This window comes from Chlorocebus sabaeus, chromosome 10 (assembly GCF_047675955.1).
Source record: "Chlorocebus sabaeus isolate Y175 chromosome 10, mChlSab1.0.hap1, whole genome shotgun sequence".
Classification (NCBI taxonomy): Eukaryota; Metazoa; Chordata; class Mammalia; order Primates; family Cercopithecidae; genus Chlorocebus; species Chlorocebus sabaeus.
The window spans coordinates 45,787,961-45,811,240 of NC_132913.1; the positions used below are offsets into that span (position 1 = coordinate 45,787,961).

The 23,280-nt window shown below is 36.0% G+C and overlaps 1 protein-coding gene across 7 annotated transcripts in view; it reads left to right on the forward strand.

Annotated features, from left to right (window-relative positions):
- The window catches only part of PKP4 (plakophilin 4), a 230,325-nt gene that overhangs the window by 129,764 nt on the left and 77,281 nt on the right, over positions 1-23,280 (forward strand). For all 7 annotated transcript variants that reach the window (XM_007965032.3, XM_007965034.3, XM_038002085.2 and 4 more), the window contains one exon: positions 20,224-20,258. In XM_007965032.3, coding sequence (XP_007963223.1) covers positions 20,224-20,258 — 35 coding nt within the window. The remainder of the gene's footprint in view (positions 1-20,223; positions 20,259-23,280) is intronic.

Genomic DNA, 23,280 nt, shown 5'->3' on the forward strand with positions numbered 1-23,280 from the left:
CATTGTTAAATGGAATATAAATGGATGGACTAGCACCTTAACTAAAAGTAATTCTCCAGGGGGCCAATTCTGACGCTACAGCTTGGCTCCAGGATAATACTTAGCATATGTAGATAGATGAATCAATTGTAGGTCCACTAAGCAGGCAGCCTACCATAACTGTTTCTGTCTGTAGAGCCTTTTAGAGTCATGGATGGCAATGAGTGCTGAGATGTGAGATGGCCTGTGTTGCCTGTCACTATGCAGGTGCATAGTGTATACGTCTTAGCAACAGAAATGACTCCCAGGGGATGCTGGGGTATGTACAGCTTGTCCTAGGAAATCTGACGGCACAGAATCCTCAGAGGGAAATATGCCCTTTAATCTCATGTCTCCCACGGGCTAAGCAACATCCTTCAAATCCAAATTTTGATGAGCATGGGACTTGTTCTTTTATTCCCTGCAAAATATCATAATGGGGTATCATTTCCACATTAGTTGGGTTGAGATTTCACTGGACACAGTGAGAGTAAAAGGGTCCAATAGCCCACATTGCAGGGCCCACTTGGATTCTGTACCCATCTACTCCCCCTAGGACTTCACCTTATGCCTACACTCTAAGGACACTGGAGCAGGCAAGGGTGTAGACAAGACCCTATTCTTACGCTGTATTTTATTGATTATGGAGTTAAATGATGTTCCTTTTAGACAAGTTGTAAAGTTCAGGAAAGTATAAAGAGAAAAATTCATGATTCTACCATTCAGAGATAACTACTATGCATTTTAAGTCAACTTTATTGAAGTGTGATTTACTTACCATAAAAATCAACCCTTTGTGGTGTAGTTTTACAATCCTTTACTAGCACTTTTGGCATACAGTTGTGTGATGACCACTACCACCACAACTGACATATAGAACATTTTCATGAACCCCCAAAAAAGAGGCAATCACTTTTAAAAGTTTGCTATATTTCTTTCTCTTCAAAAAATACTTTCTGAAAAATTAAATTTAAATTTAATTTTGAGGTAATTCCCCACAGGTAACTTTTTATCTTGTTCCTAATGTCCCGCTTTAGTATGCCAGGATATTCTTTAAACAACTTTTTTTAATGTTTTTTGTTTGTTTGTTTCTTATATTTTTATATTTTCTATTTTCTTCTTTTTACAAACCGTTGTATCGAGGGCAGACTTTCAATAGATCACAGTGAAAGTGAGGGAGCTGCTCTGCCACATACGAAACCCAACCCAGAAACGGGTTGTCCAAATGGTTTAGCACCAGGTTCTCAACATGCGTTGCATGATGGGTAAGTGGGCAGCCGCCTTTCCAGCCACACTCTGTTTCCCAGGACCAGGGGTTCTCCACTCCGGGGTCCCAGCGCGCGTCCAGGTGGCTTGCTGGCGGGGACTACAGGGGACCAGTGATTCAAGGCCAACTGAGGGTCCATGGCCCTGCTGTGTGGCTCTGCCTGGGAGGGATTCTGACTTAGAGGTGTTCAGTCATAATCCCACAGATGGTAGCTTTGCCCCATTGGCTCCCCAGCCAAGCACATACATCAAATTTAATGGTTTCCATGTGCCAGCAGAATTCCCAAGTGCTGAATAGCTTGGGGCCTAGGGATGCTAACTTAGTAGGTTAGAGACCAGTGCAGCCTTCCAATGGCTGGTGCATACTAGTGAAAGATTCAACCAGGAGAAATATTGCAAGATAAATTCAGCATTCCAGTGTACAGTGTGTGGTCAGTGTTCACATTTCACACAAGCAGAGAAGTTACACTAGTGGTTCAGCTTGTTGTGTAGCAAAACTGGAAGGATAGACCGGGCACAGTGGCTCATGCCTTTAGTCCTAGCACTTTGGGAGTCCAAAGCAGGAGGATCAGTTGAGGCCAGAGTTTGAAACTAGCCTGGCCAACGTTGTGAGACCATATCTCTACAAAAAATTTAAACAATAAAAACTAGAAGGATTAAAAGTATATAGTTAGAATTGAAAATTTCATAAATAAAATATGATCATCTTAGAATTCTAGAAACTATCCCTGAAATTTTATAGTAAAGAATTTTAAAACTATAACTATTCTTGACAACAGACTTGGAATGTTACTGTTTCCCAGAAACTCATCTTGGTTATCTCTTCTTTGTTTTTTATTTACTTATCAATAAATTGTAAATGGTGAAAGAGAAAGTTTATTTCTTTGTACATCATAAATTAGTTCCAAATATTTGATTTTACAAATCGTAGTTTGTCTCCTTACTAAAACAAAGCCCTAACTTTTGATTTATATTGAAGTAAAAAATATATATTTAAAAATTGGGCCTTTTAATAATTGTAGAAAATATTAATGGCAACTTTTGGAAGTAAATCACAGTTTAGATTTTCATTTTTGCTTTTTGCAAATGATTTTGGAATTTGATTATCCCGTTCAGAAGCAGTTGGTCCCTTCACATTGTTCATTCTTTGGCTGGCTGCTGCTGGTACTAGGAAAATGGTGGCAATGTTGAAGTTAAATAACTTCACAGTCTTCCTAAGATTATCTTCCCTTTTTCAGTTAGTTTAAAGGCCTGCTAAAATAGAATTCTTTATGATTTCAGGAAGGTCATACAGTTTTGACAAATAGTGTTCTTACTACCACTTAGAAAAGAACTGGTTTTTTTTTTAATGAAAAGATTTGATTCCCCACTGCCATTCAGATTTTTTATTTGTTACACTTCATCGGGTCATCTGCAGATGCCCATCAGGTTTCAATTGATATTACTAAAAATTCTAAAAATGTTTTAGGGCTGACAGCAGCATAAAAGGCCTTTTTGTGGTTCAAATCTTTTCTTCAATGAATATTTTTAAGTCATTGAGAAATCAGCCTCTTCAAATAATATATTCTTTAAAACATGAAGAATCTTTGAATAGATTGAATGTTTGTGCTTTAACAGTTTATTACTTATTTAATATACCACTTAGGAGAATGTTTGAGAAAGTTCTGTCCTTTTGACCTTCAGTGCTCTCACCAGGCAAAACCTGAGCATGCTTTTTATAAAGTAACTATTTTATTGAGATACATTTCACATACCATAAAATCCATACTTTTGAAGTGTACAATTCAGTGTTCTTAAGTATATTCAGAGTTGTGCAACCATCACCACTACTTAATTTTGAAACATCATTCCAAAAAAAAAGACCCTCTAGCCTCCCCCTTTTTTCCTTTTCCCTATCCTCAGAGAACCACACTATTCTGTCTATATCTATGGATTTGCCTATTTTCAACATTTCTAATAAATGATATCATTACAATTTGTGGTCTTTTGTGTCTGGCATTTTTCACTTTGCATGAAATTTTCCAGGTTCCTCCATGTTGTGGCATGTATTGGTACTTCATCTTTTTTATTTCCAAATAATATTCCATCATGTAGATATGCCACGTTTTGTTTATTATTCATCAGTTGTACATTTGGGTTGTTTTCAGTTTTTGGCTATTATGAATAGTGCTGCTGGGTATTGAATTTTAAGAGGGGAAAAATATCAAGAACTTCGCTCTAGACATTCTTAAGTTGGAGGTGGCAGGAGCAAAGGGAGATTTCCGTTGGCCTGTCCACCCATCCTCCCACTATTTCATGTGGGCTTGCCTCCTTTCCTTTCTCCTTTGCTTCCTGTTTTAGTAAATGCTTGTTTATGGGTGAGTTAGTTGGTGTAATGATTTAGTTTTAATTTTTTAGTGTATTTGGTCACTAGTGGCTCTCTTAATAGTCAAATATTCTAAAGCTCCCTAACTTCATTTCTAATTCAGACTAAATGAAGACTAAACTGTTGAATATTTCAGTATAATTACCAGAAACCCTTGGGATCTCTATGGTGAATAGTTATTAAATTGGTGCTCTTAAGAGCAAATTTGGTAACATTGCATTTTCGTGATGCAACTCCTGTTGTAAACACAGTAAAGAGTTCCACATCTGAAAGCTACCAAATGAGTCAAAGCTGACCTGCAGCTCTACAGAAGTTGTTTATCTGGAGCGGTTTGCTCAACACAGTTCTTCCAGAAGGCATTTTTAATTATGATATCTCATTGCCATTCCAGTCACAAGCCAATTTCAACTGGGACATACAAATCCAAGTGACAAGTGTCTCTACACGTGTGAATTAAACTAGTATAACTAAGTCTTGCCTAGGACATGTGACCCCAAGGTATTTCAACCAGTATTGCAGTAAGCTAACATACTTTAAGCTAAAAATGTCACCATGTAGAATTTTAAACAAGATACCTTTCATGAGTAATAGAATCTTTTTTGAACCTAGAATGTTGTACTACACAACGTTTTAATCACAGCAAATAAGTATTCCAAAATAAATTACCTGTCTCTTAGACTGAGCATTTTAAATGTTAAATAGATAAGGTGGTTAGGAAGAACCACAAAAAAGATCAGGTTAATAGGATAAATGTTTCAGATTATTTTAACACTATTTTAATATATGTGGTTAAAATGGAGGCACCTCAGCTGTATTAATTTTTCTAATACTCTCAAAAATTCAGAGGCCCATACAGCTAAAATATGTATATCATGCTATTATTTAATTATCTTTTAAAGAACAATTTTAGTTAAAACAGTATTTCATTTTCTGTAAATTTTCATAGTTCACTTTCTATAATTATATTACTAAGTTATTTAGCAGTATTGAATTATTGGATCAAAATAAGAATTATAATACTTATAATTCTTTACTCTTACTCTTCATCATTAGTTTTTGAAATTATGTGTACATATTGATAAAGTACTTTAATCAGTTATACAGGATATTTCAAGATGCTTGAACAAATTTGCTTTCACTGCTTTATAGGAATTAGTAATTACATTTACCATCTCATAAAAGCAACAATGCTCTTAAATCCTGTATTTTCTTATTACTATTATTATTTTCCCTTTATCTGTGTTTTTAAATCTTCTTTGTTTTGAGAAATGTTAAAAATTGTAAGTGCAGAGAATAGAATGAAAATGTAAGTACTCACATCCCGTAATTAAAAATTATTAAAAATTCATTGTTTATAAAAAATATTAAACATAAAATTCAAGTCCCCTTTGCCACATTTTCTCTTCCCCATAGCTAACCACTAGTGTGTAGTGTTTCAAATTACTTTGTATACTTTTATGTCAATACATATATAGTACTTACATATTATATACATATATATTAACACTTGTGTAACCAATATTTTGTGTTGCTTTTTTTTAACATCAAAGATGGTAGGTGTGGTTTATGTGTCATTGTGCACCTTGATTTTTTCCATTTGAGATCCAGCCACATTGATGTGTGTAAATCTAGTTCATTCTTTTAACTGCTCTTGTATATTTATATCATAGACATTAAACTGTTTAGCCATTCCATTGTTGAAGTTTTACAGTACTGTAAGTGAACATTTTTGAACATATATCCTGGTTCACATGTGTAAGATTATGGAAAATATATAATGAGAAGTAGACTATTTGGATCATAATGAATGTACATTTTTAATTTTTCTAGATCTTGCTGGTTTGAAGCAGCTTTCTGAAGTAGCTCAACAGCTGCACCCCCTTGAGCAGTGTAAAAAAGTTCCAGGTTCATTTTCTCTTGCTTTCTTTCTTTCCTTCTTTCTTTCTGCCAGTGTTTAATATTGAACTGTCTAATTTTTGCCAAACTAACGTTATCTCATTTAACTTTGCATTTTCTCAATTGCTGTTGGTGTTGAATATCTTTTCATGTGTTATGGTCCATTTGAGTGTCCTCCGCTGTTCATGTTTGCTCATTTTTCTGATGAGTAATTTGGCTTGTTGTTTTTGGTTCTATCATTAGTTTTTTAAAGCTAAAATAACTCTGGGATATATTTCTTAAAATAGTGCAGATCCTAGTACATTGTAGAACAAAGTACACCATATTGATCTATTTATAGAATATGGACATTTTAGTACAGTGACACGTATGTAGAAGAAATAACCCTCTCTATATAATATAATAATAAATCTCAAATTATCCAAACCTGCCACTTAGGGTAGGTGAAAGCCCACACAGATTATACTGACGTTACTCTCAGTTTCTATCTCCACGTTTTCTTTAGTGATTCTGCATGTTTTTTTCTGCAAATATTTATGACGTCTTTTCTAAATTCATTCACCAAATATTTAGCTGTTGCTGTTTTCTAGAGCTACAAAGATACAAGCTTAGAAATTTGCCTTCTATCAGCAAGGCACCATTGTGCGTAACTAAACCAGATGATAAAGTGTCTTTCTAGCAGCATAAAATGTATGCCTGTATTTTATTATTTTTAATTTTGTGAAGAATGCTGTTGATGAGGTTGCACTGGCTCTCCTAGCTCTATCCCAGGATGCCTTACCTTGGTATCTTTGATCATCATATCCTTCGGTAAAATCCCTTTTTATAATTATAGTATAGGAAAGAGAACAGCAGCCGTTCAACACCTATAACGTAATTTGCAGTTTGATAGTAAATGTTTTGTGCATGTTATCCTCTTACTCTTCAGTAGGGTTTCATTTTTGGTCTTGGCGGTGGTGGTGTGTTTTGCTTTGATTTGGTTTTATTTATTGTACACCTGAATCTAACATGAGGATGACATTTTCCCCTAAAGACAGTGTTTTTCTCTTGCTTTTCCATTGGAGTCTCAAGTGGCTGGGAAGACTTCAGTACTTCATTTACCTCCTTCTTACCACTGCACCCCTCCAAACACATGCTACCTAGGTAAAAGTTGTGTTTGCTGTACAGAGGCATCTGCAAGAGTCCTCGTCTACAGCTCCACCTCCACTACCACTATTTTGTCTCTCCTATCTGGAAACTCTGAAGTGCTTGATATTTCTATTCCTGGTCATTCACAAACATGTTACAAGAGGTCATATAAATGTTCATTCAACAACTCTAGCAAACAACCTTTAAATATATATTGCCTATTGCCACTAATGTACTTAGCGCAGTTAATTATTTTAGGGGGAAATTTTTTTTTTGTTTGTTTGTTTTTTTGAGACAGAGTCTTGCTCTGTCACCCAGGCTGGAGTGCAGTGGCCTGATCTCAGCTCACTGCAAGCTCCATCTTAGGGGGAAATTTTTTGTAATTCCTTCATCTAATCACTTTAATATTCATGATGAAATAAAAGAAGGTGGGTGGTAAACTCTCATTCTCATTACCATTTGGCAGGTTAAGGACATAGAGCAACAAGAGCAATATGTGTGATGTATCCTTAACCCTTCAGAGAACTACCCTACACAGCTCTAATCCAGTGATGTATGGGAAAGAAAACTGAAAATGTGATTATCTACCTAAAAGTGAGGGCCCTCCATTAGTGCATTTTCAGCAGTTAATCAGCTTGTCATAAAAATGTACATGGCATGTCTGCCTAGGGATGGGAGTGGGGGACAAACATGACAAGTTTGCCAGACTTTATATTGTCTGAATTGTTATTATAGTTATCTTCCCTGAGGCTTCACAATCTATTTAATAACAAATCAATCTAATCTGTTTTTGCATAGATTTTTCTATGCTGCTGTTGTGTTACTCCACAATTAAATAGGAGAAAAGCACTCTAAAACTGAAGCAGGAAAAAGTGTGTAGACTACAGATTTTCACAGCTAAAAAAACTTCCATTAAATACCTACACATTTTAACCACTGTCAGATGTTTGGTTTGCATTAGTAGACTGCATATAATCCAAAGAGGAATGTCTGAGTGTGTGTGTGTGTGCATGTGTGTGTGTGTGTTGTGTATTTCTTCTAGACTTTTTTTTTTGGCGGAGGGGGGGAGAAAAAGAATAGCCAGTTATTTTAGGATCCTATGATGCATAGTCTTTGCTTCAGTCCAAGTCAATTAAAGATTGATCTACTTCCCAGATTGAGTTACTTTATCAATAAGAGAGCTATTTCAGCCACAGACAAAATTCAAGTAAAATTATCAACCATAATATAAGAACTAATATTTACAGAGCACAAAATGCGGAATTATATCTGTTTTCTGAACAACATTAGCAAAATACTTTTCAGTAAAGACATTTATAAGTGACAACTGAAATAGTATTATATCATATTTCTTATGAACATAAAACAAAGGGAGAAATTATATTATTGTATGAAGTAGTTTAAGCAGAATAAGTCTAGAAGTTAACTCGGTTGAACTTAGCAACCACTAACAAAATAGTGACAAACCAGTGACCACCAATGGCTACTAAAATCATCAGCTGGAAAGGTAGTGGGAAATTTTACAGTGAATAGATTGGGCTGACAGGACATGAACGCACTGATCTATCTTATGTTAATATCGCAAAAAGGGAGACAGCCAGAAATCTTAGTCACCTGATATGATGCAATGAGAAGTATGTAGTGTCACCCATGACATGTTCTTGCCCTAAAATTATTTAAGCATCTAGATATTAATACCAGTTTATGGGGAATACAGGAGACAGAGGAACATGTCAGTTGATACTGTGCTGAATGAATGTATATTCATTAGAACCAGGCTAAAATTCTACAGAGCAAATGAAATTATTTCAAATAGGAAAAAGAAGAGAGGGGGAGGTAAAACTATATATCAAAAGATTTTTAGAGACGTAGCAACCAAATGTAACATATGGACCTTGTTTTGGTCCTGATTTAAACCACCCAACTGTTTTTAAATTGAAACAGGGAATATGAATACTGACTAGATACTTGATACCAAGAATTTTACTGTTAATTTTTGGTGTGATAATATTATTGTGGTTATGTTCTTTTTTTAAAGTATCTATATTTCAAGATACATTTAAAGTATTACTGAAGTAATAAGATGTCTTGAGTTTGCTTCAAAACAATCCAGTAATGTAGAGAATATAATGTAGAATAAAGATGTCAATGAAATAAGTTTGACCACATGTTCACTTTCTTGTTGAAGCTGGATAATAAATACAGAGTGTTTGTTATACTGTTTTTTATTGTATATATTTTAAATGTTGCATAACAGTTTTTAAAATGTTAGGTGATTCAGATCTTAATTTTCTGACTAAAATTGCATTTTAAAAATTAACCATAATTTCAATGTTTATAAAATTAGTATGGTTATATTTCTTACAATCTGAGTGATAAACTTTTTGAATATTTAAATAAACACCATTTATTAGCTGTAACTTTTACAATGTAGACATTATAAATTTACATAATATGCTCCACATACCATGTAATACCTTTCCTATCAATGATGTTCACTCATGGCAATGAATGGGACAGGGAGAAAAAAGAGGGAAAGAAAGATAAAGTTAGTCAACCTCTCCTCTGGTATGTTGTAAATTGGCATTTCTTTTTGGATTCATGTTTCTCCAAAGAAGCCTCGACATTAAAGCTAGAAATTTAAGGCAGTCTTGACCAACCACTTACCTTTTCTGTTTGCCTTGAAGGTTACTTGTTCAACTCCTGATCAGTGTTTATGAATCCGCACTGTTTATCAAGAATGCTGTTTTAAGAGACTTTACCCTGTCCCTCCATTGTCATTATCATCATTCCTCCTTATTATTCCTCCTTATTATTCCTCCTTATTATTCCTCCTTATTCCTGTTAGGCTTTTTTCTGCTTCATTCCCCTACAGTAGTAGTTAGGAACATGTGGGTGATAAATAGAGAAGAGTAGGAAACCAGAGTGGTGGGTAAGAGGAAATTAAGGATCCATGAGAGTTTTCAGAGGTATTTAAACCTTTCTAGAACCACTTTTCTAGGATCCAGATGTTTTACTACATAGAAACGTAGTATCTACTATGTAGAATATTGTCTGTTTCCTTATGGGTCCACTCTTCTTCCAGGATAGTTATTAATAATCCTGGGTCTGTGGACTGTCCCACGTGTGAATTCATTCCTCTTTCTGTACTAAAACAGCTATTCATGTTGCTTGTCCATGAATCAAGAGCTGAAAATGCTATCACAGAGAGAAACCTTTCTTTGTCAAAAAGCAAAGCAGAAATTTAACAAGTATATTATGCTTTCTCTTTTCACACTTATGATTAATTTTTTTGGCAATTTAAGGAACTTTACTGTTTATAAAAATTAAAAATCTTTACTCCAGATAATCAGTAGATAGAAAGTGAGTATCATTCTTTAGACACACACCAGATTTGATAGTACCTTTACATGAGTAGCAAAGAACTCTCTGTGTAAGTGATTGGAGGTATAAGTGTTTAATTACAAATTTCGGCTTAAAATTCCTTTTAAGTAAATTTTTACATAGGCTTTTCAAAGCACCTAAAATATGAAATAATGTACAAAATTAAATTGTATGCATTAAATAAAACTATTTGTAATTATGAATTTCAAGGGTTTTGTATCCCAGCTTGTCTCTTACTACAGACTGCCACAGCTTAGTCCCATGTTAATGCTGTGCCCAGTCTCACGTAGAACAAATAGAAAAACAGGGCCCTTTTCTTGCTCCTTACCAGCATCTGCTTTATTTACAAGTATAAGATGTAGATACTTTTATGCAATTCTAGCAGAAAATAGTATGTTTATATGCCCTTTCTTCTTTATTTTAAATTTTTTTTAATTTCCTTTCTATTTCTTCAACTTTGGAAGGTTTTAGAAGAATAGAAATGAGGGAGGCCACAGCATTTTGTAGACCATGGACACAGTTCCCAGTAGCCCATCTGGTTCAAGGCCAACCCTTTGCCCAAATAGGATCCTAGGTTTGTGGCAGGATATTTAGGAAGAGAGTCTATTGTTGCGTTTAGCCATTTTGCTCTTTTCATCTCAGTTGCTTTCATTCTTTCAAATGTCATTTGAAATATTAGAAAACCTTCCTATTCTGATTTCTGCTTTGACTAGTTGGAACACCTGTTGTGGGATGGGCATAAACAGAAGTCATGTTTCCTGTATAATTTATAGGGATACTAGAGGGAACTGTTTGTCTCATTTTTTGTCTAGTACTACATCCTTTTTGATCTTCCCTTTCCCATATGGTCTTCTGAATCTTTTATTCATAGATTCAAAGCACTAACACAAAATGCTTTTGTCAAAGAATATTTAACATCTTCTGAAATTTGTTCATCTCTAGTCCCTATGAAGGTTACTTGAATTGTATTTCCTGTTCCTTTCATGTTTTTGCTCTGCATCAAATAAGCAGTTTTCCCTTCAGGAGGCTGGTCATGATATTATTTATTTAAATCTTACCTTTCCCTGGAATGCATTTTAGACAGCTGTTATAGGGGTCCAAAAATGTATAGTAGAGTAGCACAAAGGAAAAGTAGAACGAAGAACTGAGAAAACAAGTATGAAAACAAAATAGGACCATGAATAAGACCAAACATGTTCACCACAGTATCTGGGCATGTATTTTACTCAAACTTGCTAGCATCCAATGTAAACCAAGACTGGACTTTTATTCCACATTTTGCTGTCCCTGTTGCTCATGATTTTTTAAAGACTAAAATTGTAAAAGCATATTCTGAGCATAGCCAAGTTTTTCAGGTAAAGTGTCACTGAGGGAGATATGAGTCTGACTCTAGGCCCTTGAGCTTTCCTGCCTTCCGTGAGGCATCAGGTCTGCCTTCCTGTAGCCGTCTCGTTTGTTCATTCTGTTGGTCACAGCAGTGATTGGGTTTGGAGTAGAGATGGACTGATGCAGAGCCTCGCTAGTGGAAGGCAGCTCAAGCCTCATGTCCTGTGGCTGGTGGGTCAGGAACAGCTGTAACCTACATGAAGGGTGTCATTTTTAATTCAAGTGTTCTTGCTTTTCTGTAACCTCAATATCGCCCTCGGATCATATAATTATGAAAAGAAGCCCTTTGCCCTGTCTCATTTGTTATGCCTTGCTTAGTTCAAACTATAGGCATGTGCCATTTTCAGGGGCAAGGTCATAACACATAAAAGTAACTAAACTACAATTAGGGACCTGTTGTCACATTTTCACTTTTCCTGGCTGCTGAGATATTGGGAATAGCCTTAGGAAGAGAGGGGACTAACGGCCATTCTGATGAAAAGCCAGGAAGAATTAATTAGTGGCCCCTTCTTGGGAACAAAGAAATCAGTCTCCATCCAACAGAGAATTGCCCAGGATCTGACAGTATGGTAAAGAGAGACTCGGTCAGTGAAAAACCAGGAATTTGGAGGAAGAGGTTTTGTTTTGTTTTTGTTTTCATTGAGATTGATTGTGAATAGACACTAAGTAAATTTGGAAGGGGTTTCAAAAATATAGTTAAATACTAAGGGGGATTGCTTTCAGAGTATTTTTGCTAAGAAATCATCACTGCCTGGATTCGTGATTTTTCAAACTAGGGTCCTGAGAGCCCCTCCGAGGTGGTAGTGAATGTGGTGGTGGAGATATTTGTTTGCCTTCCATCTCCCCCGTCCTTGAGCTGGGCAAAGCAGTTCACCTTCACTGTCTTCACGTGTTGACCTTCCTGTCTTCACCTTACTGAACTAGCTTAGTGCAATGATGAAGAGCTATCCAAACTTGTTTTGGGAAGAATAATCATGATATATTGTTTAATTTTGTGTAACTGCTCTATTTGTTCTGATGTTAAGACGAGTATAAGTCTCTAGTGTAAAGAATTTATTTCCTGGGCAATCCTTATCTAACTAAAAGCAACAGCTAAAGGCCCTGTTTCCCAAACAGGAAAAACAAAACTGGTTGTAACCTGACAGTTACCTATTAGTAGGTGGTATGAGTTTTCAGAACATCAGAAGACAGGTTATAGCAGTAGAGAACCCTTTATTCCATCTTAGTCTTCTAGATCCTACTTCTCACCTTGCTAATTATAAGTATAAAATGAGCTCATGGACATTCTTGTTGAGGGTCGGGGTAAGGAGAAATCAGACCTGCCCACAGGTGAATGCCTGGTCCTAATAAGACCAGGGACTTCCACAGGAACTACATTCAGAAAGCAGCATTCTCAGCATAAATTCATGAGCACTCAAGAAAGCTAAAGCACAGAATGCATTTAACCTAGCTAAGGACTCACAAGAAACTAATGGAATATTTTACAAATGCATTAACAGAAAGACCCGAGCAAAGATTTAAATGTACTAATTAAAACAGAAGCCAAAGCAATGTTAGATAGAAATAAAAATCTTAAAGTATGTTATGTCTCCTGATCATAATTGAAGATTGCATTTAATTATAATTAATGACAATATAGAAATTTAAGTGTTTGACAGAATGTGTTACTTCGTTAAGGTAATTTGTTTAAAATTTATCCTGTGATATTCTTAAGTAGAGACAAACTTGAGAATCATTAGTAGTTATTTTGCCATATTCCCTTGGGGAGGGGGAAAAGAATCCCAGATGCATAATGGGAAATACAGAGTAACAGGGAACTATGGAGCCCAGTTCACGTTAACTAAGAGGATTTTGGAGTAATTCATTAAAAAGCAATTTGTAATGCCTAGAGGATAACAAGGTGTTAAGTAATTACAATGGTAATTCATTGCCAAAAAATAAAAACACAAAATGAATTTCCCTTTTTTTTTTTTTTAAAACTTAGAAATAGACCTTGGAATTGACTAAAAAGTAGACTTAGCTAGAACTCACAATAGATTTAGAATCCGGAAAGCCTATACGTTTGTTAATGGAGTAACTTTGATTAGTGGAGAAATAAAGCCCACCAATGGCACAAGAAAAGATGAAACATAAGTTATAAAATGAGCAAATCACAAATTTAAAGTAAGACAATAACGAATTGGTGGAGAAAGAAAGAAACGCATTTTGGAACTTATGTCCTGAAGCTACTGAGATTTCATCTGTAAATGTGGGAGTTTTTAAACTCTAATTCAAGAATTAATATTTGCAGAAATACAGACTTGTGGAACTTAGAATCAGAGCTCAAAATAGTAAAACTGAGAGGAAACTGAGGAGTGAAACATCAAGGAAAGGCCAAAAATGTACAAATGTATTTTTTAAAATTTTTCATAGTAAAGATTAATACACATCTGATTCATGTATTAATTACCTTTATTTAATAGAACACGTAAGAAAAATTTAGAGAATATTGTGTACCAGGCACAGTGGCTCATGCCTGTAATCCCAGCCTGGGCAATGAAATGAGACCCTGTCTCTAAAAAGAAAAAAAAAGAAAAGAATATTGTAATATTGTAAAAAACTATGATGTGATAGTGAAAGTAGATCATGTAATGCTACTCATTTGAGATGGTTTAAATCGCCATTAAAGAGATCATCTGTCATGACAGAGGGGAGAAATGTCAGATTTCTTACACATGTAGCATATTGTTTTGGTGGTCTCCCAAACTGTCTTATTCCCAACTGCTTATAGTTTGTGAGCTGTGGAAATCGAGGTACAGTCTAGACTATGGCGTATAGTTCATATTGTTCCATACCTGTCTCACTGGAGACTTCATGTTCAAATTCCTACCTGGGTGCTCCCAGTACCAGTTGACCTTCTTTTCATAGATGAGTATAAGGAGAGTTAGGTCTTGGTTTTTGTTTTTAAAAGTTGCTTCACACTTGTTTGTGATAGATATGTGAATGTCTTTAGTCTGGATAGTGCTGGACCCTGTGACATTGACATCAGAGTCCTCTCTTGTAGGATGCTCTTCTCACCATGTATTCCCGGCTTCTAACAATGGCTGGCACTCAATAAATGGTCAACGGATATTTGTTGAATGAATCCATGTGATGTATGTATATATGCAGTAAACATCTTTTCTATGAGATACAAAGAGCCCAAATCGGGAGGAAAGGGTCTCTTCTGCAGAATGATTGAAACAGTTTCTAAAATTATGTAGCATTAGTCTTTAAAACAGCAACCCAAAAAGTTAAGATCAGTTATGATCTATTTAAGCATCCTACTCAACACCAGTTCCTGGTTAGATGCAAGTAGAATTAATATACTATATTTACTCTCAAGAAGGCTGCAGTCTGGTAGCAGAAACAGGTAGGTAAACAAATACTATGGTTACAATGTGAAAAGTGCAAAAATACACATAAATTATTGAGTACATTCACAACAAAAAGGAGGAGGTGACCAGCTCTCCTCAGGTAATTCTTGAAGGATGATGGTTGGTCATCAGAGAGAAGGCTGTAGATGGTACATAGTCCAGACAGTGGTACACACCCATGCTGCATTCATAAATAAAACAATTTCTAGGATAATTTGAGTTATCCCTTCTAATTAATACTGAGTAAAATTTAATTTGTTATTGACTGTGGTTTATTTTTTTCAGCTATTAATGATTTATATTGATATATAAATATACATGTATGTGTAAAATCTCTTGACACAATTATTTTTGTTTATTTATTTTTTTTTTTTGAAACAGGGTCTCTGTTGCCCAGGCTGGAGTGCAGTGGCACAATCACAGCTCACTGCAGCCTTGCTTGCCTTGAGCCTTGCTGTCAGGCTCAAGCAATCTTCCCACCTCAGCCTCCCAAGTAGCTGAGACTACAGGCGCATGTCACCATGCCCAGCTATTTTTTTTAAAATCTTTTTTGTAGAGATAGGGTCTCACTTTGTTGCCCCAGCTGGTCTCAAACATCTGAGGTAAGCGGTCCTCCCATCTTAGCCTCCCAGAGTGGTGGGATTATAGGTGTGAGCTACCGTGCCCAGCCTGATTTTTTTTTAAATAAAGCAGTAAATTTTGCAATTTGACCATATTCTAATTTCAGGCTAAGAACTGGTTCTCTTTCAGAAAGGAGTAACCCTTGGATCTTGTCCTAATTCAATATGTCTTGCTAAGAGACTAGTAACAGTAGCTTGTGTATGCTTGTGATAAAATGAGCCCTACCTAGACCTGAAAGAAGGTGAGGGAAGTGGCATGGCAGAATTACCATGTGGCTCCATCCAGTTCTCTACTGTCCCTTCTCCTAGCGTTTACCTACTGGTATCCACTAAAGCAGGCTTGCTCACATCAGACAGAAGAATTAAGTAAAACATTTTGTTTTAATATTCCTGTTATTATAGAAGGTGATACAAAGTGAAGGTAAACTTTAGAGCATTCTGTTTCATGGATATATAAACAAGTTATATGGTACCTGCATGTGCCATTCTAGAATTTGAGTAATTCTGAAAGAATTTTCAGGCTGTATTCCTGCATGTTCTGTCCTAAAAATAGCAGTGAAAGTGTGAAACAGTATGGTGTGTGAGGCAATTGCAAGCAGTTAGAAGTGCTTCGAATATAGGTTTGTGTGGGAAAGGGCACGCTAGAAGGAGCCAGGTGGTGCAGGGCCTTCTGTGCCATGTGAGATGTTTGCATTTTATCCTCTGTGAATCTGCTGTGCATTAGCAGCAGAAGAATGACATCAGAGGTGAGTGAAAAAAATCACAGTAGTAGCAGCGTAGAAGAGAGCCTGCCAGGATGAGAAGTAAGACCAGTCAGGAGAGAGACTGAAGGACCCAGCCAAAAGAGGATAAAGACCAGAACTATGTCAGTGGTAGTAGAGATTAATTCAAAATGAGTAATGGCCATGTATCAGATACTGCCTTAGGCTCTGGCCATTGTCTGTAAACAAGGCCAACTCCCATACCCTCATGGAGCTTACACACTAGTGGGAAGAACAAACAGTAAAATTACTCCCTGCTCTTCAGTTTGAGTGACTAGGTGGGAATCACTAAGCAGGAGTCAGTTTAGAGGGAAATAATTTCAATATGTTGAATCTGATCTGTGTTATATATCCAGTATGCAGTTGGAAATAGTCTACAGTTATGAGTCTTGGGCCCTTTTCAGAGGGCTAGTTTGTCTTTGTTAGTTTTAGGATAACATCAGTCAGGATTTTTGGTTGCAAACAATAGAATCTTCTCTGGCTTATGTAAGCAGAAAAGGAACTTTTTAAAAGCTATTGGGTGTCAACTCATGGAGTCTCTAGGAAGGCCAGGGAGCCAGAATCTGAATCTGGGTTTCCAGGAGCAGTGCCTACTGCCACCACTGTATCCACCACAATTGCTCAGGACCACTCTATCTCCACATGTGGCTTCTTGTGGACTCTCACTTACTGGCCTGCCTCTGGCTGCAGGGGATTATGAGCAGGTAATTTTCTGAGTCCTAATATGGAAAACAGCAAAATAAGGAGAGTTTTCAAAGTTGATATTGCACAGCCATCAATGTCCAACAAAGATATTTTGCCTCCATTTGCATCTGAATGAAAAAAATTAATTTCAGGAGTGTGTAGAATTTTATAGTGATCTACAACATATTTTCATGTAATATAATGAAGGCACATTGTCTTCCTGTAAACAAAACTGATTTTTTGCATTAAAATGAATTGTTAATTTGGTAATAAATTTGCTTTTGATTGATGTTCTCCATCTGACCGGACAGCCCCAAGGTTATTAGTGGATTTCATTCTAAATGATTGTTATTAAGTTATTTACATATTATGTTATGAATATATCTTCCCATTGAAACAAAGTTATCATGGGTGACTCAGTTCCTGTATATATTTTAAAATGTGTTTCACATTCTAGTGGAAGCTCCTAGAACGCAAGCTGCTTGGCATCTTCAGAAGAGAAGTGAAAGGGAATCGGGATGGAGTCATTTGTGGGCACAATGCCTGCAGACACATTGTAGGCATTCAGTAAAAGTTGGGGAAGTGTTTCTAGGAATAGATGGTTGGAGGGAGAGAAGGAGGAAATAAGCCTATGTTTCTAACATGAAGCTGCCTGTGATTGTTCTAATAAACATGGGTTTATTAGAACAATTGCATTTGGTGGTTTAAAACAGCCTGTCAAAATTCCATGTGTTTTGTTGTCCAATCCCTGAGTCCCAAAGTAGTGAACAATTTGAGAATCATTTGAAGTGAGTAATTCAAAAAGAAAATAGGCTGTTATGAATAACATGTAATGACCAGTTATTTCTCAGAATTATAGAAGTTAGTGTGAAATTAGTTGGGCTGAATACATGATCTTCAAAATATACCATGGAACTTTTTATTTTTAATTTTCTTTATTAGCTTGTTTTTCTAATGATTTATATATTCTACCTTAAATAGAGAAGGGAATATTCATGTTAACCGAGGCTTCCCATTGCCTTTACCTAGGAATACCTATTATATTTTGGTAACCAAAGGTTCTTTCAGCAGCAGAAATGCTGTTTGCCTGATTGCTACACAACGAGGCTTCCTATCTAGACTCAGGGAGAATAAGTTGACCTGCTTATACTAGGTAATACCTGGTAATTTATATAATCCTGACCTTTCAAAACAAGAAAGAACTTGATTTTTTCACAATTTAATTAAGCATCTGCTGTGTGCCTGGCAAATGCTAGGCACTTGGTATAAAGAGATGAGCAAAACAGCCACAGCCCTTGCTCCGTTTGAGCAGTTATCTGGAATTATATTCTGTGACTTACAATTTTGAGGATAAAAAGTCTTATATTTCATTAAAGTTTATATAAGTTTCAAACTCAGAAGATAAAACTTCCTTAATATTCCCAAGAAATTTGAGGTATACTAAACATTTCTGGATGGCAGTTTCATTTACCATGTGTTTTAATATTGACATAAAATGGTGCTTTTGAGGAAACACAGTTGGGTAATGTCAACCTCAGTGCTTAGAAAACTAGTTTAGATAATACAGTCAAATAACAAAAACAGATTGAGAAGAAATTGAAATTCAGTGTGCAAAACCACTTTTGGAGTCCCAAGACAGTGATGGCCTACCCTTGAGAGCAAGACAAATGTCTCATTACTGATATTTGACCAAGTTTTCACTTTTTCCTATCAGTCTATTTTGAAATCAGCTAAGGGTATTTCAGATAAAGGAATATCACAGAGCCCTGGAGGAGATTAGCATTAACTGGTTGACTCCACTTGCTGGGAACATGTCCCCCTGCTTACAGCTCATTCAAAGTCCTGGAATGTGAACTGTTGCTCCTGTGATGGAAAAAAAGGCAAATCACACACAGAATTGAAGTTCAGGGAGTTTCTATGGAATCTAGGGTTTTCAACCAGCAAGTTTCATAACCACATAATGACTTGGGGAAAGTATCAAGGGGGTAATAAGAACTTAAAATCTTAGAAATACAGCACTAAAAGGACTGTTCTTCCCCTGCTCCACGTTCTTTGTTTTGCAAAGTGTTTCCTTAAGCCCGGAGTCACACTCCTTTTTCTATAAATTTAATAAGCACTCAAAAAATACCATGAATATATGTCCTTTTTCTGTTTTGTTAAAAGGAGAAAAAGTACAAATGATTAAAAAGAAAAAAAACATATAATGGCTGTACTCATGGATATAACTGCTAGCACATTGGTTTTTATTTTTCTAGACTTCTAGTCATATTGTCTATGTGTCTGTATGTGTTTAATGCAAAAATGGGATCACAAGCTGTTCTGCCAGGTAGCACAGTGATACGGTGCACGAATTTGGAATCTGACTGTCCTGGGTGTGGTTCCAGCTCTTTGAATTACCAGCATATGTTTCTTTATCTGTAAGATAACAATGAGGATGTACCTGTTCACAAGATTGTGATAAATAATATGAAGGAGATCATATGTGAAATGCTTAATCTAGCATTTAATAAATGCTTAATAATCCATTATTTTGTTCCTGCATTCTGCCGCACTGATTTTATATATATATATATATATATAAAAAACACCATGATTTCCTGTATTGATTGGGGCAATAATATATATATTATATATTGGGGCAATAATATATATATATATTTTATATATATATATATAACACCGTGATTTCCTGTATTGATTGGGGCAAGGGGTGGCAAGCAGGCAGGCAGTGATATGTTTTTATGCACAAATTTTTTAAATGCACACTCTAATAACCAAGGAAAATACATAGCTGTCACTTTATCCTGGCTTATAGGACCTTATATTTTTGATATAAAGTTCTGTGTTTTAAATTTTATAAGGCAACATTCAGTTCAAAAGTGGCCTCGGTAAATTTTGTCTCTGTTATATGTTTTGTCTCTGTTCTAATTGCCACTTTTGAAAATAAGTAAAATAAACTGTTTAACAGCCTTTTTGGTTCCTTTTCATATATATGATACATATGTAGTTTTCATATTATCACAAAAAAACTGTAGTACATCATGTAAGTACTGTGAATATCATACAGTTGTGCTGTTTTGTCTTCAAGTAGAATTTTATGTCATTTTATAATTTGCCTTAATTTCCAAGTAGAAACAATTTTTGTTCCAATTTTAAATACTATCTATAAATTAGCTTAGATAAGTTTAAATTTTATTTAAGGTTTTTATGCTTTTCTATAACTTAATGTGGAAATTAAATGTTAATATGCAAAACAGGTCCCAAGCTAAATTTTGTGACAAAATAAATAAATGTTTCATTTTTTCCTTCTTTTTCTTTAGCTCAACTGAGAAGTCATTTCCTTGGAGAGCAACAGGTATGTTTTTTATTATGTAAGAGTTATGTTTGATAAACACAAATTACATAGCCTACTCTCTTAATTTACTATTTCTTGGGGAAATAAGCCAAGCAAAGCCTTTAATAGTGACAATATTGAGCTATGTTGCTTTGGAATAGTAGTTCTTAATATGCTTAAGTTTTTAGTATAATTGAGTAAATTCGTATATGTCAACTGTAATGAAAAAGCATTGAACAGCAGTATTTTTAATATCAACCCCATATCTGAAAGTTTCCTTTTCCATCATAAGAAAACACAGGGCTGACCTCAAAAAAAGTTATTATATAAACGAGAAAGCTGCTAATTATACAAATTGGGTCTTTCACTGTGTTTATCATACTCAGAGAAAAGATGCTTGAAGTTTTCATTTTTTTAATGTATCCGCATGTTTCTAACAGTGTGGTAGCTTTTCATGTAGTCTTTTCTTTTTAACCTAAATTCACCACATAGGAAGGATGAATTACATTAAGGAGACTGTCTGCCACTTACACAAATTGTTGATGTCTTCATACCCAGCCTTCACTCAGTAAATGTTTATTGAGCATTCACATCATGTACCGGATGCTGTGCACATTGCTGGGCAGTGATGGGCATAACACACACTTGTCCCTGTCCCCTTCCCCCATGGAGCTTACATTGTAAATAGTAATGTGAACGATGTTGTAATGCTGGAATAGGCATTGATACGTAAATACTTTGGCCCTTTTCAAACAAGACTTGAATTGAGGAAGACTTAGATAACCAAATGCCCAGTATCTGAGTTTATCTAAACCTGGTGCCAGGATTCTGGTGTTCCTTATAGTGCATACAAGACACTTGGCTGTCATACAAAGAAGTTATTTCCCCCCCAAAAAAGGTGTTAACTCAAACTGTTAATGAAGCAGAAACATGTGAAAAGCTACCTAACAGTAAGACTTCTAAACAACAGTTTAATACAAGGCAAGACACACCTTGAAATAATATGTGGTTGACTGCCACGTAAGTATTATGTGGGAAATATTGATGTAAGTGGACAAGCCACATCTGAGATGGCAGAGGAGATGGTCCTGCAGCCTTGGGCTTGATGGACCACTCTGGAGAGGGCATTGTCACTGGGCAAGAGAAGAGACAATGCAAGTGTCAGGGGAAGGGAACATTTAAAACTGGTTTGGGAGGTGGTAAGATGTGCAAAGGCAGAGGGCTGAACTGGCTGAAATTACAGAGATCTGTAAGTTCCAGGGACTTGATACTGTCTCCATGGGGAGACACTAAAAGTCCTTGAAGCAAAATGTCATTATTTAAACATTTCTCAGAAGAAACAGCAGAGCTGTGAACTGGTGGGAGGAAAAATTAGTGACAAGATAGACCAATTGAAAGCTTATTGCAGAATTTGGTTTGTGAGATCATCTAGGCGATTCATAGGGATTTAGAGGCTGGTGTGATGGTGAGGTGGGTACGCAATAACTGAGGTTTTGTGTTTGGGAGGATGGTACAGTTAAAACAATTAGGAGTGTCAAAATGGAGAGCCAGTTTTAGTGGGGGTGCTCTGGACCACAGTGTGAGATGTGTTGGATTTGAGATGATGAAAGGGCAGCAAGTGCCACCACTCAATAAGCATTTAGAAATGTGATTACTAGAGAAAGCCCTTATTCAAATGTGAAGAAAACACTTCTGTTAAACCAATAGGTCCATGCATATTAATACTTTATTATGTGGTTCAGACATGTGGGCCAGAGTGCTGTGGATAAAGGACAACTGAGTTAGAGAAAGCATGCCTGAAACCTAGGAGAGCAGCCTATGCCAGGAGAAAGCTGCTGCTTTTTATTCTTGGGAGGTAATGAGAGAGTGATCTGAAATCTGACCAGGGCCGACAGAGGGAGTCAGTTGAGATACGGTGTTATTTCCCCCACTTTGTCACAGCATTTAAGGTGGTTACTGAGGGCCAGAGCCGTGTCTGCTCTGTTCAATGAAGCATTCCAAGGGCCTTGTGGATAGTAGACCCTAGATAATTCACCACCTGAGCGAATGACTACTGTATACATGAATGAATAGTAAATGCTTCTTTACACTGTCCTAGGAATATTTAGTGTGCATATATTAGCTTCACAACCAAATTCTAAGCCCTTGAAAAGTGTCTCTTTTTTCTCTCCTACTTCATCCCTAGAAAATGCCCAACCTTTAGAAGGTATTAAAAATATACCTAATGCCCCGTCTCTACTAAAAATACAAAAAATTAGCCGGGTGCGGTGGTGGGCGCCTGTAGTCCCAGCTACTCGGGAGGCTGAGGCAGGAGAATGGCGTGAACCCGGGAGGTGGAGCTTGCAGTGAGCCAAGATTGCACCACTGCACTCCAGCCTGAGCAACAGAGCAAGACTCCGTCTCAAAAAATATATATATGTATATATACCTAATGAGTAAATGAGATGAATATTTTCATTTAGTAACAAAATCTGTATTTTGAAAAAATACATACACAAGGAAGTTATGTTTTTAAAAATGACAAGAACTATTTTTGATTCATAACTTGACTCGCAATGCCTTAAAACCTTTATAGCCTAGCAGGACGTTAGTACAGTATTGCAGGTTTGTCTTTTTTATGGCAAATTTGGCACACATGCATGTGAACTTAATTCTTTTTGTTTCTCTTAACAGCTTTTTCTTTATGTATAATATACAAATTTCTTTATTATAATAGCTTTATTGAGAAATAATTCATACTATACAGTTTACCCACTTATAGAATACTCTTAAGTGTTTTTTAATATATTCTGAGTTGTGCATCTATCACCACAATCAATTTTAGAACATTTTCATCACCCCTAAAAGAAACCAATGTGCCAGTTAGCAGACACCCATTTTACCCCCAAACTTACCAGTCTTAGGCAACCACTACTCTATTATACTTTCTTTCTTTATGGATTTGCCTATTCTAGACATTTCAGTTGAATAGAATCATACATGTGGTCCTTGTGGCTGGTTCCTTTCACTTGGCATGATTTTTTCAAGGTTCATCCTTATCGTA